The following is an 18211-nucleotide window of genomic DNA, read 5'->3' on the forward strand; positions in this document are numbered from 1 at the left end:
GGGATACTATATAGAAAAACTCTTTTAGTATTTTGCTTTGAAAATATATACTCCCTTCATCCCCATTATTTGTTTGCCTTTGGTTTGACACAAAGACCAAAGAAAGAGGAGGCCAATTATTATTTGACAACTTGACCAAATTCAGCGGTGAGGATCCGGGATTCAATTACTCATCAAATGCATTCTTAAAATGGAAAGACAAATAGTTAACTGAGACACCCCAAAATTGAATAGGCAAACAAATGACTGGGACAAAAGAAGTATATTTTTCACGAAATAATAGGTGATAGTATGACACCCAACTATGAAACTATTAACAGTAGACTAAGGGTTGTGCATCGGTCCAGAATTAGACCGAACTGGACTGAAATCGGAATCAACAAAAAACTCGGATCGAACCGGAAAATTTCCGGTCCAAGATCGGACCAGATCGGTTGGACCGAAATTTATTTTTGCATATCCACTTTTTCCAATTCCGGTCTATTGGACCGAATCGGACCGGTTGAACCAGATTAAATAGGTCTACAATATTTTTTAAAGAATATTTTAAGAAAAAATATCAAATACCAATAAATTCGGGTTTTTCGGACCGGATCGGACCGGAAACCGGAATCTACAAAATGGTGGACCGGAGACCGTCAGAATTTTTAGTTCCGATTCCGATTCGGACCGGTCTATTTTTCCGATTCGGACCTAATTTTGCACACTCCTAATAACACTATGTTTGCTTGAGTAACGTAAGGAAGTACTTCCTCCATTTCATTCAATTATATATATTTGCCTTTTTGGACACTATTCATAAGTGGGGAGAATCTTCGATACAACTCTAATATATAGCATAAAAGATAGTCATGTGAGATCTTGTTTAAATTGTCTTACCGAGTACATTGTGAATATCAAATTTTTATAATTTTACTAATATGCAACTAAAGATATGAACAAAAGGAAATGAGAATTGATATAAGTATATAAAGTAAATGTATAAAATTGAATAAAATGAAGTATAAAGTACTTATATGATGAGTCTTTTTGCGATTCCGGAGGGCCTTATTGAAGACTTACACACGGTGGCAGCCCGGTTTTGGTGGGGATCGAAAGAGGGTGAGCGCAAGCTTCATTGGTGGTCATGGGAGAAGATGTGTCAGCCAAAATCGCTTGGTGGGATGGGGTTTCGAGATATGCGGATTTTCAATCAGGCTCTCTTGGCTAAGCAAGTGTGGAGATTGTTGGTGAGACCGGAGTCCTTGGTGTGCCGGATCCTTAAGGCTAAATATTTCAAACACGGGTCGATTTTGGATGCAAGGAGAGGTTTTGACCCGAGTTTTACATGGAGGAGCCTGTGGAACGCCAAATCATTACTGATGGACGGCTTAAGGTGGAGAGTAGGGGATGGGAGGAATATTAAGGTATGGGAAGATGCGTGGGTACCTGGCAGCGAGGGAACACGGTTTTTAGCACCAAACATTGAAGCTAATCCCGAGATGTTGGTTGAAGAGCTCATCGACAGAGAAAATGGAGGTTGGAAGGCTAGTCTTCTTAATGATCTTTTCACGTCTGAGGAGGTCAAAGCTATTATGAGCATTCCGTTGAGCAGAGCGGGTTGATGACCAGTTATTTTGGTGGCCAAATAGATCGGGCATGTACTCCGTCAAGTCGGGTTATTGGTTAGGGAAAAGATCGGTTTCGCCAGTGGAGCATTTAAACAATGAGCAGGGCGTTGCAGGGTGGTGGAAACAGATTTGGAAGCTCCAAATCCCCCCGAAATTAGCTCATTTCGTGTGGCGTGCTAGCACCAATTTGTTGGGAGTTCGAGCAAATCTCGCTTTCCGTCACTGTGTGCAAGATCCCCTTTGTCCTAAATGCCTTGGCGCTCCTGAGACCATCATTCATGCCTTGTTTAATTGTGGGTGGGCAAGGGAGTTTTGGGAACAAAGCGAGTTTGTCGAATTGCACCAAGGAGCTCCGCGGTCTTCCTGTGCAGGGTGGTTCGCGTGGATGGCAGAGCGTCTAGACAGAAGGGCTTTTCCGAGGTACTTGGCTTTGGTGTGGGCTATATGGCATATCCGTAATACCCTAATCTTTGAGGAAGTTGAACCCCACCGGGATGTGGTGATGTTGGGTTTCATAAAAATGGTAGAAGAGTATGCGAGCTTCAAGGTGCAGGGGCGGGTTCTGGGGGAAAATGGTGGTGGGTCAGCCGTGATGGGGTGGGGTCGGCCTGATCAGGGGTGGGTGAAGGTTAATACAGACGCAGCAATTTTTGAAAATGGAGAGGTTGGGTTAGTGGCAGTGGTCAGGAACGAGGACGGAGTGGTTCTCTCGGTGGGCTCGAGGAGATTGGTTGGGGGTGGACACCGGAGGTGGCAGAGGCGAAGGCAATGTGTTTCGGCTTGGAAGTGGCTCTTGATGGAGGCTGGGGGCAACTGGTTGTCGAAAGTGATGCTAAGGTGGTGGTTGATGCAGTGGTCTCGAGGTCTTTTGCTAGAACTCCTTTTGGTCTTTGTGTTAGGGATATTTGTAGTCGTGCCCGTTTGTTACCTCGGTGTAAGTTTACTCATGTCAAGCGAGAAGGTAATACAGTAGCTACCATGTCGCTAGGTTGTCACCATCAGCGAATATGGACCTTTTGTACTCTGAAAATTTTCCGGATGCTATTCTTGCATTGGCGGAAATTGATTTAATATAAATTTCCTTTTCCAAAAAAAAAAAAGTACTCGTACAAGGATATGACTTATTATTGGGATGATTTCGAGATAAAGCCCCTAAACAATTCAATAATCGGCTGAAATTATTCATGCGTCAGAAGACACTTATTTCACATTTTAAGCATACAACTAGTTTTGAAACCCGTGAAAAATCACGGGTCCTATACAAATTTTCTATTTTTATTAATACTACTTGTATAAAACAGATTTTGATTTGGAAACATTGCAGACGATAAAATAGGATGGAAATTATGAGATTGAACATAATAACACGGTAATATAAACAATAATAATATGAGATTAGTGGGGAATAGAGGCATTGTATTTATCGTTAAAATGTGGGTCTTTGTAACAAATACAAAAAAAAATCTAATCATGAGTAACTCTTCTTCTCCTCTATTAACAACCTAGTAAATTAATGGGATTTAGGCATTTAGTAGAGAGTTTTTTGAATGTATATGTTGAACGAATGACGTTGCTCATTGCTCTGATGATTCATGATTTATGCTAACTCGTAAATTCAGTAATGATTTGCATTCTCAATTCATCATACTCAAATTAAATAGTCTAATTACATGTATATAGACAAAAGTTGTTTATATAGAAATCAATGATTAATACTTAATTATACATGGGTTATGTATTATGTAACTTCAAGATATTGGTGCTCCGGAGATTGAAGATTTTCTTAACCGCCAATTTACCAAAGGCGGTCAAGTTTTTCTCCTTCAATAGGTAAAAGAAAAATAGTCTAACAAAGTGAATGAAGTAAGACTAATATAGTAATTGAATACATTGAATACGTGTCTCTCCATTTCAAATTTAATTATCATTTGATGGTTTTTTTTTTCTCTTGTAAGATTATCCGTCGATGTTGTGTCGATACTATCACTACAACTAAAAGGCCAAGAATAACTAATAGGCTAAAAACCTTAGCATAATTATTGGAACAAAAATAGATAGGCTAATATCAATTAAAATGTCAACGACATAAAAATACATCCTCAATATGGTGATTACTCCATTCAAGAGCTTCAGATTTGATCATCCATATGAACACATCCTCCAACATCAAATATCGTGTTAACTGATATTGAACTAATATCTAAAATAAAAAAAATTGATAATTCTTAAATTGTGTTCTGTACTCACCGATTGTCATGTATTAATAATTAAAATAGGAAAATCTCCCAAAAAAACAGAAATTCCAAGAAAAAAATGAGAAACATCATGCTACCTCTTAAAAAATCCACATACTTGTCGATTGTCATTTGCACGTATTGATCTCCAAGTATGTCATGCTCATGCTCCTGAAAATTCAATCAATTGTACAAATTAGTATTATGCTAAAATTATTTGTACACAAAATACAAAATTGCATAAGATATACCGAGTATATGTAAAATATTATCAAATGAGTTTTGTATTAATAATTAAAATAGAAAAATCTCCCAAAAAAAAAGAAATTCCAAGAAAAAAAATGAAAAATACTATGCTACCTCTTAAAAAATCCACATACTTGTCGATTGTCATTTGCACGTATTGATCTCCAAGTATGTCATGGTCCTGAAAATTCAATCAATTGTACAAATTAGTATTATGCCAAAATCAATTGTAAACGAAATACAAAATTGCATAAGATATACCGGGTATATTTAAAATATTATCAAATAAGTTTGACCAATATAGTAAAATCTTATAATGGAAAAGAGAACATGAGAAAAGCGAATGAGTTGTAGGCTGATAAAAAATTATAATAAAAATGCATGTCTATTGTTGTGCTCATGGAAAAAATATTATCATCTCAAGAAAAAAAAAAAGTAGTAATTAAGATGTTATAATATCATCAAAAGATTTAAGGTAAACTAAAAATATGAATCATTATAAAGAAACTTGAGAAATGAGTTATGGAGAAAGAATATGAAAAGTATGGTTAAATGCTTGTGGTGAATTGAATAAAGTATTGAAGTGGAAGAAGAAAAAAAGTTTGTTGTCTTCTTTAATTTTTTTTAATATTGTAATTGTAAGAATAAATATTAGGGGACATAAAAGACAATAATGATGATATGATGAGACTTGTAATATGGCTTCTTGAAATCATGTGGTTATATCAAATGTCATTTAAAAGTGTACTCAATGTTAGCCTTTTTATACTATTTATTATATAGATTTTAAAGAAATAAATAAATATATACTTTAATTTTATGAGTTGTGTTAATATGAAAAAATTTAACCGATTCACTAACATCTATGTTCTCTTCCAAAATTTTCAATTAAAATGTGAAATATAATTGTAAATTATGAAACTTTTATGTGAATTTTGGTAAATTACATCTTTTTTTGGTTTTTTTTAGCTCATCAAATATTTAATATATACATTTAGTTTAAGAATATTAATGATGTCTTTTGATTTTCTTTATTTGTATGTTACACAATATGTAATGATATTTTTGTAAGGACTTTTAGTAATCATTCAATTTTTTTTTAAGAATCATATCAAATAACCAATAATCTAATAATAATTAATAAATAATAATTAAACAGTCAATAAAAAATTAATGGAAATTAATGGGGTATAAAATATTAAATGCTAATGCCATGTGAAATTAAATTAAATGCTTTAATCTAACCTTTTAACTATATTGTATAGATTTACTTAAGTATTTACAGAATTTGTTTGTAAATTACTTAAATTAAATAAATATTTTCTTTTCCATATATTTTATATTTTCCAAAACCTTATCCTTTACATGAAATAATTTCATGAACTAAATACGGTATTTCTACCCTTTTAAAATTCTATTATTAGTGTTTAATTTCACTTAAGTATTTACGGAATTTGTTTGTAAATTACTTAAATTAAATAAATATTTTCCTTTTCATATATTTTACATTTTCCTAAGAAAATATTTTATATGATCTTTAATACTTATTTGTCGATTAATTAGTTCTGTAAAACATCTTCTATATACAACAAAGTTATAATAACAATAATAGTGAGTTAATGCCTTTCAAAAAAAAGTAGTGAATTAGTGACAATACAATTTTTTTTGTTTTCAACTTCATTTATTCTTCTTTGTTCTTAATTTCTTATGTATTCAATTTTTTTTATTTTGAATACATATAATAGTACTCCATATGAAATATCTTGAAATTATTAACTTATAGTTAATGCGTATTTTTTTATTGTAGTTTTTTTTTTTTTTGAGTTAATTAAATTTAAATCTAATGGAATATGGATGGATTTTTAAAGTAAATAAGTGAATTAAATTAATGCAATATAATAATAAATTGGATAATCAACGTCATATTAGTTTGCCAAGTCACATGTTATTGTATACGTGGCTTTTTTTCATCCAATGTGGCATTGTTTATGTGACATTTTTAGGCTAGCCTTTTAATAGTATTTATAGATTATTGTATAGATGGTACAATGTTCAAGTCCATCACAACACAAAATCACGCTTTAAATAGAGACTATCCGTTTAAAGTTATAGACGAATTAAACATATGACTATTTACATAATAAGATAAATAACAAGTAGAATGACGGAATTACTATTCATACAAAAATTAAATTATTTGACCGTTTACAATGAGACTAATTGTCATCCCAAATGCTAAAAATGCGTAAACCATTAGATAAATAGTAAAGCTTAATTAAAACACATGTCACATCTCACTCTCTAGCTAAGCCAGTAATTTGATTATGAGACGTGTATTGCTGAATATCCACTGATCACCAATTGGCCAGACCACATGTCCACATGTATGCAATTTAAATCTATTTTAAACCGTACGATATGTTTTTCCCACCATTTGCAGCTTTGTCATTTTACATATGGTGGACTCGAGCTTTGTCATTTTACACAAAATACTTAAAAATTTTGATTTGCATTTTAAAAAAGGTCATAATTCGTGCTTAAGAGATAGGAATGTGACGTTTTTTTTTTTTTTGCAAATAAATTGTCTTTTTGAGAAATACGATTTGAAAAAAAAAACGAGTTTGGAATTCGTGACCAAGAGATATGGTCACTCAAAGTTTGTTCGGTCAAAAAAACTTTGACATACAAAAACTCCTAGCCACGGGATCCAAATACAACAATTTTTTTTCCAAATCGTAGTACTTGAAAAGTCGATCGATTAAAAAAAAAAACCGTCACATTTCGATCTCGTAAACACGAGTTATGGCCTCTTAAAGTTTTTCGGATCAAAATTTTTGGTATTTCGTGCAAAATGACAAATCTCAAGGGCACCGTGTGCATTTTCTGTTAGTAAAAACTAAAATGTTATAGTCTTATACTCTTATGTTTTAGAGTATCTTGTTTCGTTTTATGTTTAAGGCCTTGTTATTTTGGACTGGAACTGATCTGAACTGAACTGAATTTATAGGATCTGAACTGAACTGAACTTATAGGATTTGAACTGAACTTATAGAATCTGAAGTAAACTTAAATTAAGTGACGTATAGGATCTGAACTGAACTTATAGGATCTGAACTGAACTTATAAGATCTTAACTGAACTGAAATTATAGGATCTGAACCGAACTGAATTTATCTGAACTTATAGAATCTGAACTGAACTTATAGGATCTGAAATGAACTTAAATTAAGTGACTTTAAGCCCAAAAGAACAGGACCTTAGTATATCAGTATGGTCGTATGACCGGTGAGTCATGGTACAAGAATGCATGTAAAACTAGTAAAGAACCTCTCCATTTCTTTTAAGAAATGAAGGTTCGTTATTTCTCAGCGGCCCGTAAATTTGGGCTCGATCGGACGATTGTAGATTTATATGTAAATAAAAAAGTAAATGAAGAAAATTGAAATATATAATATAATAACATTTTGTCAGAGAAAATGAAGAGAAAAGAAATAGAAAAAATCCATTTTAACGTAAAATAATAACTTAAGTTATCACCATTAAATATTAGTGAGAATGATTTAAAATCGCGAAAGTGGCAATTTACCCCCTTAAATTTGTTCCACAGTGAAATTAGGCCCCTTAAGTTTATATACATAAAAAATATTAATTTTAAATTTATTAATTTATATAAAATTATTCATTTAAAGAATAATTTTGCATTCATCTATAATAAACAAAATAAAAAAATGATAAAAATTCATGAACTATTCTTACATTTATAATAAATTTTCTAACAATTGTATAATTATAAGAAAATACTCGCCATTACAATTATACTATATTTTATAAAAGTTATAAAAAATAAATTTTGTATTTGATTAATTGTATTATTAAATGAATTTTGGTGGAATTTCATGAAAAATCAAATAATGATGTTTAATTTTACTTTTCACTAAAGTTATGGGGTTTGATTGTTATAAATAAAACTTAAAGGACCTAATTTCACTATTGGACAAAGTTAAGGGGACAAATTAACACTTATACGAATTTAAAATGAATAGATGCTATATAGGTCAAACGTAGTTGTATATTAGGCACTAACACGAGTGAAATATTCGAGGAGCATCATAATTCATAAGCACTAGACTAATGGGGCGGTATGGGCTAATTGTTTTGTTTAGTACGCAGTAATGCGGACGGACGGAGAGCAAACAACTCATAATAAATCACGTACCACTCCAATGTAAGTAATTAGTACCTTTTGAAATTATGCCCATGGAATAATCACTAATTCTCATTTAAGACAGACGGATTAGTCCATTTGAAAGTTTAAGATGGATTTTTATAGCAAAATGTGACCATTTAACAATAAAATATTGTAACTAGTTTTTGTTGTTCAGATATTTTTTTGTCAAAAAAAGGTTACATTTGGCTGTAAATGGATCACATATAGCCGTCTAAAATTTTCAGACAAAAGTGAGTCGTCTGAAGTGAAACCAACTGTGAAATACGAGTAATACTATTGTGGATTTTGAGTTACTGATAATGAAGATACATTAATATAATCTGGTTGCATTGCTTTAGATTTGAGACTCATTAGCATCAAGTCGACATGGTTCATATTACAAGCACATGACGGAAAAATAAAGTTTAAGGGTCTGCCTGGGATAGGGGTAATAGGCCTGAACAAGTCCAACGAAATTATTATGGGCCGTTTATGGAAGTTTGGCATGAGAGTAATAAGTATAGCCCAGTAACTATTTTTCTGTGAACGAGTTAGCTATTATAGATTATGTTTGATTGCTTTCTTAGATGTTTATAGATTATGTTTGATTGCTTTTTTAGATGTTTCAACTATTTTTCTGTTAACGAGTTAGCTATTATATTGTAAACTTTCAACTGTTTTTCAATGAAGTACAATTTTTAACGTGTGTGTTTGCTCTTTAAAAACATTATACATAGTCTTTATGACGACTGAAACTGAAGCTAGTACTGAAAAGATCGGTCCGAGAAGGTGGACTGTGGAGGAAGATACTGTGTTGGTGAATTTGTTGTCATTATTGCAGGTGGATGGAAGATGGAAGGCTGAGGGTGGGTTCAAGTCTGGGTATTTGGTTCATTTGGAGAAGTTAATTTCAGAAAAACTGCCAGATTCTGGACTTAAAGCAACTAACATCGAATCAAGGCTTGGTTATCTCAGAGAACGGTTTAATGCATTGCTTGATATTAAACAGAAGGGCAGCGGATTTGGATGGGATGATGATCTAAAGATGGTAACCGGTGACCGCAAATTGTATGACGAATGGTGTAAGGTGTTCATCTGCATTATTACCTTTTTTTTATTATCGTAGTTCATTAACTTATATGCTGCATTATTAACTGTCATTTATTGGCTCTACATACTTATAAACTGATGAAGTGTGTTAGCAAGTCCCATATCTGTCTTTGTAACACATCTGCGGAAAACGAAGGTATTGTAGAATTGGTTGAACTGGTGTTGTGGACAGTCTGCAGCCTGTGAAAGCCTTCCTGACCCTTAGAGCAGTGGCTGCATAGTTTATATACAAATAGTGTGATGACTGTGTGCTGCATTATCATTACGTTTTCTCATACTTGCTTATTTCAGCTTGTATTTCTTGCATTTGTCGATTTTCTATGATAAAATTGGTACTGCATATTTCAAAAAGAAAATATACTCGTAGCTATATTTCAGAAAACGCCATATAACTTGATGTTTCTTATGCTACTTTCTGATCTGTCTCTCTGATCTAGCAACACTTTTGCCGATATAAGTGCTGGTTTGCTTTATATACCTGAGGTTGACGTGTTATATGGTTTTGTGTTTATTAGAGTCACAAAGATGCCAAAGGGATGTTTCGGAAACCATTTCCGTTCTTTGATGCAATGGAGGAAATCTACTCTAAAGACAGGGCAACGGGTGCTAAGGGTAATATGCCTCTTGATAGAGATGACCAAGATGGAATTGATGAGACAAGTGGAAATGCACAACAAGAGGTTCGAAGTGGCGAACTCACTGAAGGTTCCGAAAATAGTAAAAGATATGGAGATGAAAGTTTGAAGCGGCCAAGTAGGAAACGGCTTCGTAAAAACAAGGAGATCTTGAATGTTCAAAAAAGTTTTGAAAATCTAATGGGAACAATGCTTGAAAACAGTAATGCTCAGATTGCTCAACTCACTACTATGTTAGAAGCACCGAAAAATTATAAGGTTGGTTTACGTGAAGAGTTGGGGAAGGTTGAAGGTATTCCAAGGGCGAACATTCTGACTTTGTGCTGACGTTGCTGTCTTTCGTGACTTAATGGACGAAGATGAGAAATACGACTTTTTGGCCATGATTTTAAATAGGCTTTAGATTGTGTTTATGATTATGAACATATACATGAGATGATTAGTTTTCTGGAGTGGTTAATTGTGATGATGTTGAAGTTTGTATGATTTATGTTTTCATCAGATTTTGGGAATTTTTGTACTTGTTTTGTGCAGTTTCATATTGGCATGTCTAATGGCAGGAACTTTTACTCTTATACCAAACTTGGTCATACATTCAGCCAATAATTATAAACTTGGTGATACATTCAGCCAGTAATTATTTCCTAACATTGCCAAATCCCAACATCCAGGAATAATCTCCTCTAGAATTAATTCCCAGGGTAATCATCTCCCCATACAAATCTCTCCCTTAATTATTATGTGTGTACCAGTTAGGCCCTAAACATTGAGAATGGGCTAATGATTGATTTTTAGTAGGGATCAGCAAAACCAAATATTCGATCCGGAGTTGGAATCCGGATTAGATATCCGGTTTTAGCATTCTTGAATTTTTTGATTCAGATTCGATCCGATTCGAATAAACCGGATATCTGATATTCCGGTATTCAAAATCCGGGACCAATCCGGTTTTAAAACAAAAAAAAATACGGTTTTAAATTTTCCATGATGGCTTTTAGTGTTTCCATTTTGGCATTTTTCTTTCACAACTCAAAACAAAATGATCCATCAAGGAAATTATATTATCTCGACTGAAAAATCAACTAATACTTTAGGGATAGAAATTATAAAATCTCAACTGAAAAATCAACTAATACTTTGGGGATAAAAATTATAAAATCAACAAGAGAGAGTGTGGAAATTGGCGATATTAGAGAGGCAACTCAGGCGAGATGTGAAATTATGTCAACTAAAAATACATCAAATAAATACATTAAATGAAGATCATAAAGCAACAAAGTCTATATATTCGGAAGTCGATCTATAACAACGTTCAATACGAAGATTGAGAATCATCGAGAATTAATTACGGACAAACTAAATAAACATCATCCGTTTTATGGATCCAAATACCAGCACATGGTGATAATAGAGACAACAAATTTGACATTTCTTACGCTACTTGTCATGCAACTTTCGTATATATATTTGATCCGTCCTAGAGTTTAAGACAGATACTTCCGTCTTAAACAAGAATTTAATAAAGGTAAAGGACAATGAAAATATTTACGTGGATAACATGAGTTCTACAAGGATGTGAACATCAAGTAGTCATAAAAGGAGACAGAAATAACGGGACCAGACACGAATCAACCATAAATTAAACACACAGTTTGTTGTGGGCACTATAATGTTGATCAGCCCAGATTTTGAAGACTGCAGAAATCTGTAAACATCAGACTCATACATTAGGAACAGCTAGTCTTGCTATAAACGGATATATCCGTCTATAACTAAAGACGGGTCAAATAGCTTGAAAGTGTTGACATTTTTGGCCCCAACCACCCCATTTGTTGTTTGTCCTATTAGGAATGTGGTATTGTATTTAGCCCGTCTTTAGTTATAGACGGATATGTGCCGTCTATAATGAGATTTTGTGCATTAGGAAAGGGACTCATTTTCATACCTTTCCCATAGACTGCCAATGCTATTAGACAACCTCGCGATTAAAACTTAACATACTATGGGCTCTCCCTTGCTTTTTTCGAGTCAAATCAAATCTGTGCTTAGCCAAGCAAGTTTGCTTGATCAAGCAAATCTTTATTCGGCTTTTAATGGACAAACAGGTAGTCATCATGTTTCACATCTCCAAACAGACTAAATTTTGCAGGTGTTGAAGTTGCTCGAATAATAAATGATAAACAAAAAAGGACTTCAGTCTCTGTACAAGACCGTCTCGCACCAGACTCACTAGTTCATTAATAGAAAAAGAAGATTCCTAGAGATTAGAGAATGCTAGAACAACAAAGCTTGTGGCTATGGTGTCTCGAGGGAAGGATCAGAAGACAGATTTGTTATCAAATGCAGGAAGTATTGCTGGGTATGAATGTGTGGGAGAAGTCTAGGCATGCATTCAATACTAGAATGCAGCCATGCCTTTTATTCAACCCATTAACCGAGGCCCGTGCCTGGCATTGTTTGCTGTAGAAGAGGTTGCGAATGTCGCAGTGTAACTTGTACAAGGACAGGGGCCCTCTTCCAGTTAGTCGTCACCCACGACAATATTTTCCTGCTCAAACCTTTTACTTATCACCATCATATCCTTCCCCTTAACATGAACTTTGAGATCAACAGCCACAATATTACTGGGGAACTAGAAAAGGTAAATTTGTAAAAACGAAACAAGATTACTGGAGAGAGTTTGAATTATCCTCTATGGAAATTTTGCAATTACAAAACTTTTACCAGGGCACAACTCACAACCTTAGTTGCACGCCTCCCTCCGCCACCGCACAATATATGATGGAACTTAGGAAGAGTTGGAAAAAAAATTCTCGGAATACGGGTAGACAAACCACCAAATAAGAACTAGCAAGGAAGCACATACCCTTCAAGGCTTCAACAGTAAGTTGGAGGACCTGCACCATGTTGAGCAGTTGGAAAATGCTCAAACGGACGTAGATTTAACTATAGACAATGGAATGGACATTTCCAAATAATGTTTGAAACACGACACTCAGAGAGACACGCCATACATGATACAAAGAGAAGTATGAACTATACTATAACAGCATGGAGCAGAGCTACACACCAAAAATATCGGCCAATTTCAATCTTACAGACAATAACCAATTACAGTAGCAACAAAAGCTAGCTACCAGGTGCGTAGAATTCTAGCATACTGAGCAAACTAATCAGACAATTAGCATAAAAAGAAGGAAACATCTACATAGTACAAAGGGTTACTCTTTGGGCGGAGGAATATCGAAAGAAGGGGGGCGGATGTGATTTCCGGGTTTACGCTAAATGACAGCAAGAGTACTGTAGAGATCCATATTCCATCTTGTAATGCAAATTAAAATAATAGGAAGGGCTTCAAAGTTGAAACTCCAATAAAAAGAATTCTCGAGGCCCTTTTTCTCATACTAAACCTAATACAAAATGTGTTACTCAATGCAATAGTCATTGTTATTTAAACGAAAATTCTTAATTGAATTACTCTGTCTCTCAATCATATATATATTGGAGTCAACGAGCCTCAACTCCTCTTACATTTGAAACAGGACCTCCTAAATACATTGGCCGGCCCTGGTTTTCATTAATGTGTAGATTTTAAGAAAATTGGTTTGAGTTTATGATTTAAACATTACGTGCAAATAGCAAAACCCGATTAGCACCAGTCATTAAGTGTCCCTATTTTCACCAACAGCTCTATAAGACAATCAGGCATTAATGAACAGGTAGCAGTGTAGCACAGTAGCATTATAGCAATGTTTCAGGATTAGGGATGTAACCAAGTTGGACTGGAGATCAGTTTAATCGAGCCGGAGTAGTAATCGAGCTCGAGCAAAATTGCTCGGATGGCTCAACGAACTATCTTAGATCTTTTATATCCCTATTCATGATACATTAAAAAGTCCCCCATTTTTATGTGATAGAAGTAATCCATGACAAATGCAGTCTATGTATATACAATATGCAGTACAAAAGATTGAGAATCATCGAGACTTAAATACTCAAATGTAAAGGAAAATGAAAATATTCATGTGGATAAGATAAGTTCCGCAAGGATGTGAACATCAAGTAGTCATAACTCATAAAAGGAGACAGAAATAACGGGACCAGACATCAATCAACCATAAATTCAACACAAATTTGTTGTGGGCACTACAATGTTGATCAGCCCACATTTTGAAGACTGCTGAATTCTGTAAACATCAGTCTCATACATCAGGAAAGGGACTAATTTTGATACTTTTCCTATAGACTGTCAAAGGGTACTTGGCCAACCTCGCACTTAAATAACACGTGTTCCTGTTAAGACCGTGCTAAATAAAACGGCATTCAAAACCGATTCAAATAAGACAAAAATAAAAGGAGGATTTTGAGAGTGCCTTAACTTAAGACGATGCTTAAGAAGACATTCTACACTAAAATATAGTTATAGGAATTTAAATGAGAAACATATTCGAATATGTATTTATTAATCAAATTATCATATAATTTCTCGAGTGCATCCTTTCATAATAATAACTCGAGCCAGTATTTTTAATATTCGAATATGTAAACATATAATTTTTCGAGTGTATTTAATAATAACTATACTATTCCCTCTGTCTCTATCATTAGTTTACTTTTGACTAAACTACCCCTCACAATGAATATCCTTGACTCATTGCTGTTGTGAATTAAAAAATCAACTTAAGATTCATTGCTCTTGCCTCTCGCGAATGAAAATACCAACTTTCGAATGGGTCTATCCGTTAAATTGTCTTTAGTACCTCGAAGGAGGCGGCCCAATACTACGGGTTTACACCAAAACAGCCAATTGGGTCAACTCCTTACTACTACAATTCCATAAATGTTAAGCAGATTTTCTTGAAACCTACGCACTATGGACTCTCTCTTGCTTTTTGAGTCGATCAAATCTGTGCTTAGCCCAACCAGGTTTGCTTGATCAGTCAAATCTTTCTTGGCCATTTTAATGGGCAAAAAGGTTGCAATCTTGTTTCATGTCCCCAAGAAGGCTAAACTTTGAATGTCCCCAAGAAGTTGCTCTAATAATAAACGAGGATCAAAAAAGGACTTTGGTCTCACATACGAGACCGTCTCGTATACTACTTACTAGTTCATTAAGGGCAAAAACAAAGAATCATCTTAGAATCTTAGATATTAGAGAATGCTAATACAACAAAGCTTGTGGATATGGTATCTCGAGGGAAGGATCAGAAGACAGATTTGTTATCAAATGCAGGAAGCATTGCTGGGTATGAATGTATGGGAGAAGTCTAGGCATGCATTCAATACTAGAATGCAGCCATGCCTTTTATTCAACCCGTTAACCGAGGCCCGTGCCTGGCATTGTTTGCTGTAGAAGAGGTTGCGAATGTCGCAGTGTAACTTGTACAAGGACAGGGGCCCTCTTCCAGTTAGTGGTCACCCACGGCAATATTTTCCTGCTCAAACCTTTTACTTATCACCATCACATCCTTCCCCTTAACACGAACTTTGAAATCAACAGCCACATGTCAAAAAGAAACAAGATTACTAGACAGAGTTTGAATTATCTTCTATAGACAATGGAATGAACATCTCTAAATAATGTTTGAAACACGACATTAAGCACAAAGGGTTACTCTTTGAGAGGAGGAATATTGAAAGAAAGGGGAGCGGATGTAGAAACCCATTTTCCCCATTTGGTAATGCAAATTAAAATCCTTCCTATGCAAACACGCAATTGATGGTACTCAATTACTCATGACCTCGGTTCAATACCAATCTACAAAATACACACGCAAGAAACCTTCCTACATAAGAGAGAGTTGGAAGGAAATAACTCCCATAGCTTCACTCACTCCTCAACTTGTATCCAAAAGAAAGAGTAAATTTACTAATTAAATTGTTGGCAGGAGGGTACGCCTCTATAAAATGATGGTCTATTATTTCAATTCCTCGACTACAACAACATTACCCCACGTCTCAATGACTCCCGCAAATTGCACAGTAATAGGGATCGTACATAATCAGCTAAGCAACAATAAACATGACACAAGATGACCCCTCCTCGCACATAAAATTATTCCTAATCACTAAATAGCCGTGTCCGACACTAATATACCTGCCGGTTCATAGATTTACCGGCTAAGTTAGCCGACATCTATAGCAATAGAAATTAGAAAAATAACATGACAACGTAATAACTTTGACCAAATTCAAATGTTTTATCTAATTACTTGAACAATAACTAAACTGAAGAATGAATGAAATAAATATAAAATTTACCAGTTGGAAACAAATTGGAGTATTTGAGAGATGATTGTCACTGCATTTTTTTTTTTTTTTTTTTGGAGGAACAAGAAGATATAGAGATAGAGAGAGATTGGGAAGCCTAGGTTGGGATTAGATCAGAGTACCCGAATGTTAATTTTGTAGTCTTTTAGACCTAGTACAAGACAAACTACAAACGGCGTCGTAACGTCTCCTTGCAATTTATTAATTGGGCTTTTTCATATTTAGGGCTCGTTTGGTTTCATTGGGTTGATACGGGAATTACATTGACGTGTTAATTTGCAATGCACGGGAGTTTAATTCCTACATTAAAATTCACGTGAATTACAAAAAATCCGTTTAGTTGCCATGTTGGAGTTTTACTTTCCTAGGAATTTCCAATGACCATGAGGGGGGTAGGTAGTTAAATTCCCCCATCATATAGGAGTTGGAAATTCCTAGGAGTTTTAAACTCGCCCATTTTACAAAAAAATGAGGTAACCAAACAAGCTTTAAAAATCCCAATTCATGGGATTCTAGAATTCCCATGAATTGGGTGAGCAACCAAACGAGGCCTTATAAGTTTTTTTTTTTTTTGTGACAATAATGAACTTAATATATATTAAAACCAACAAACAAAAGTGTTGAGAACATGTACAACATCAGCCAGTAGCCAAGCTTACTGACCAGTGAACATATCTACTAAGGAACTACGAATTGTGCACAAAGAATGGCGCAATTTGAGTGAGACTGGCTTTGTGGAGGCCAGAACAGAAAATAATTTTTTCGAAGTAACTTGGAAAGAAACGGAAGGTAGCGAAGCTGAGTGAGCTCGATACATGTTGAGAAGTAGGCCTTTCGTCGTTGCAGCAAAAATAGAGGAAGCCCGCACATGTTGAATAACGGGAGTGCAAGAGATCGAATCCGAAGAAGACACAATGAACCGATCCTGAGGAGATGACCGGCAAACCAGAATAAAGTAAGTGACGGCAGACAAAGACAAATCACCGTCCAATGTCAAGATGGAAATTTTGTTAGTGTTCTTCAAGAAGGAAGGCCAAAGGACAGGCAGCTGAGAGTGTGAAGCAAAAAGATAGTCAGCCATATGTAAAATCTGAAACGGGTTGACACTGCAGTTATCAAAGATAACCGAATTGCGAACCATCCAAATGGCCTTTATAATACAAAGGAACCGAAGTAGGCACCGATCTACTGCATCTGTGACCCTGTTAAAGTATCCAATAAAATCACCAATCCATCGTTGCAAGCAAACCCCAGGGTTAGCTACAGAATTAATGCCAAGAGCCGAAGAAAGCCAAACATGTCTAGAAACAGTACAAGATCGAAATAAATGATCTAAAGACTCAGAATGTGAGTGCAAAAAACACAAGAAGTACTGACCTGGATACCTCGAACAGATAGATTTTCTAACGAGGGAAGGATATTATGAACAATACGCCAAACAAGAAGAGGAAACTTAGGAGAACAGCGAAGACCCCAAAGAACTTTCCACGGAAAGACGGAGTAAAAAGATGGAGAGCAAGAAAAGGATATGCGTGACAACAAGAAATCATATCTTGATCGAACCGTGTAGACTCCATCCTCCGTGTATTTCCAATAGAGAAAATCGTCAATATCTATATGAGGAGGTTCCATAGCGAGAATAATTTTGGCACAAGGAGACTGAAACCAACGATAAATGGCAACTTTATTCCAATTACCTGAAGTAGTGAGCAAAGTAGAAATCACAGGCGGGGCATCAGCAGAAATAGGTCGCACAGAGGGGGTATTCCCATTAACCCAAGGACTGATAAGAAGATCTACAGAGGAACCATTACCGAGTTTCCAGTATAAATCAAGAGCGAAAGCATTAACTGTGCGACATAAGCCAGACCATAAAAAGGAAGGATGAGAGACTTTTGA

At 34.9% G+C, this 18211-nt stretch overlaps 2 protein-coding genes and 1 long non-coding RNA gene across 3 annotated transcripts; 2 read left to right on the plus strand and 1 right to left on the minus strand.

The window, feature by feature from the left end:
* Positions 1–1019: 1019 nt before the first annotated feature.
* LOC141595128 (putative mitochondrial protein AtMg00310) lies at positions 1020–1604 on the plus strand. The gene has a single exon (XM_074415101.1). It carries the CDS (start codon positions 1020–1022, stop codon positions 1602–1604), a length of 585 nt encoding a protein of 194 aa, XP_074271202.1.
* A 7322-nt stretch (positions 1605–8926) lies between these two features.
* Positions 8927–10642, plus strand: LOC141594325 (uncharacterized). The gene is made up of 2 exons (XM_074414419.1): positions 8927–9384; positions 9923–10642. Exons 1-2 carry the CDS (start codon positions 9040–9042, stop codon positions 10367–10369), a joined length of 792 nt encoding a protein of 263 aa, XP_074270520.1. The 5' UTR covers positions 8927–9039; the 3' UTR covers positions 10370–10642.
* A 4188-nt stretch (positions 10643–14830) lies between these two features.
* Positions 14831–16416, minus strand: LOC141596796 (uncharacterized). Its single transcript, XR_012522593.1, has 2 exons — positions 16304–16416; positions 14831–15527 (listed from the first exon to the last, which is right to left on the minus strand). It is a non-coding gene; the product is annotated as an uncharacterized LOC141596796 (long non-coding RNA).
* Between the last annotated feature and the right edge of the window lie 1795 nt (positions 16417–18211).

This window comes from Silene latifolia, chromosome 8 (genome assembly GCF_048544455.1).
Source record: "Silene latifolia isolate original U9 population chromosome 8, ASM4854445v1, whole genome shotgun sequence".
NCBI lineage: Eukaryota > Viridiplantae > Streptophyta > Magnoliopsida > Caryophyllales > Caryophyllaceae > Silene > Silene latifolia.

Coding starts and splice junctions, on each gene's coding strand:
- LOC141594325 (XM_074414419.1), top strand. CDS start 9,040: ATGACGACTGAAACTGAAGCTAGTACTGAAAAGATCGGTCCGAGAAGG. Junction 9,385..9,922: donor TGTATGACGAATGGTGTAAG/GTGTTCATCTGC, acceptor TGTGTTTATTAG/AGTCACAAAGATGCCAAAGG.
- LOC141595128 (XM_074415101.1), top strand. CDS start 1,020: ATGAGTCTTTTTGCGATTCCGGAGGGCCTTATTGAAGACTTACACACG.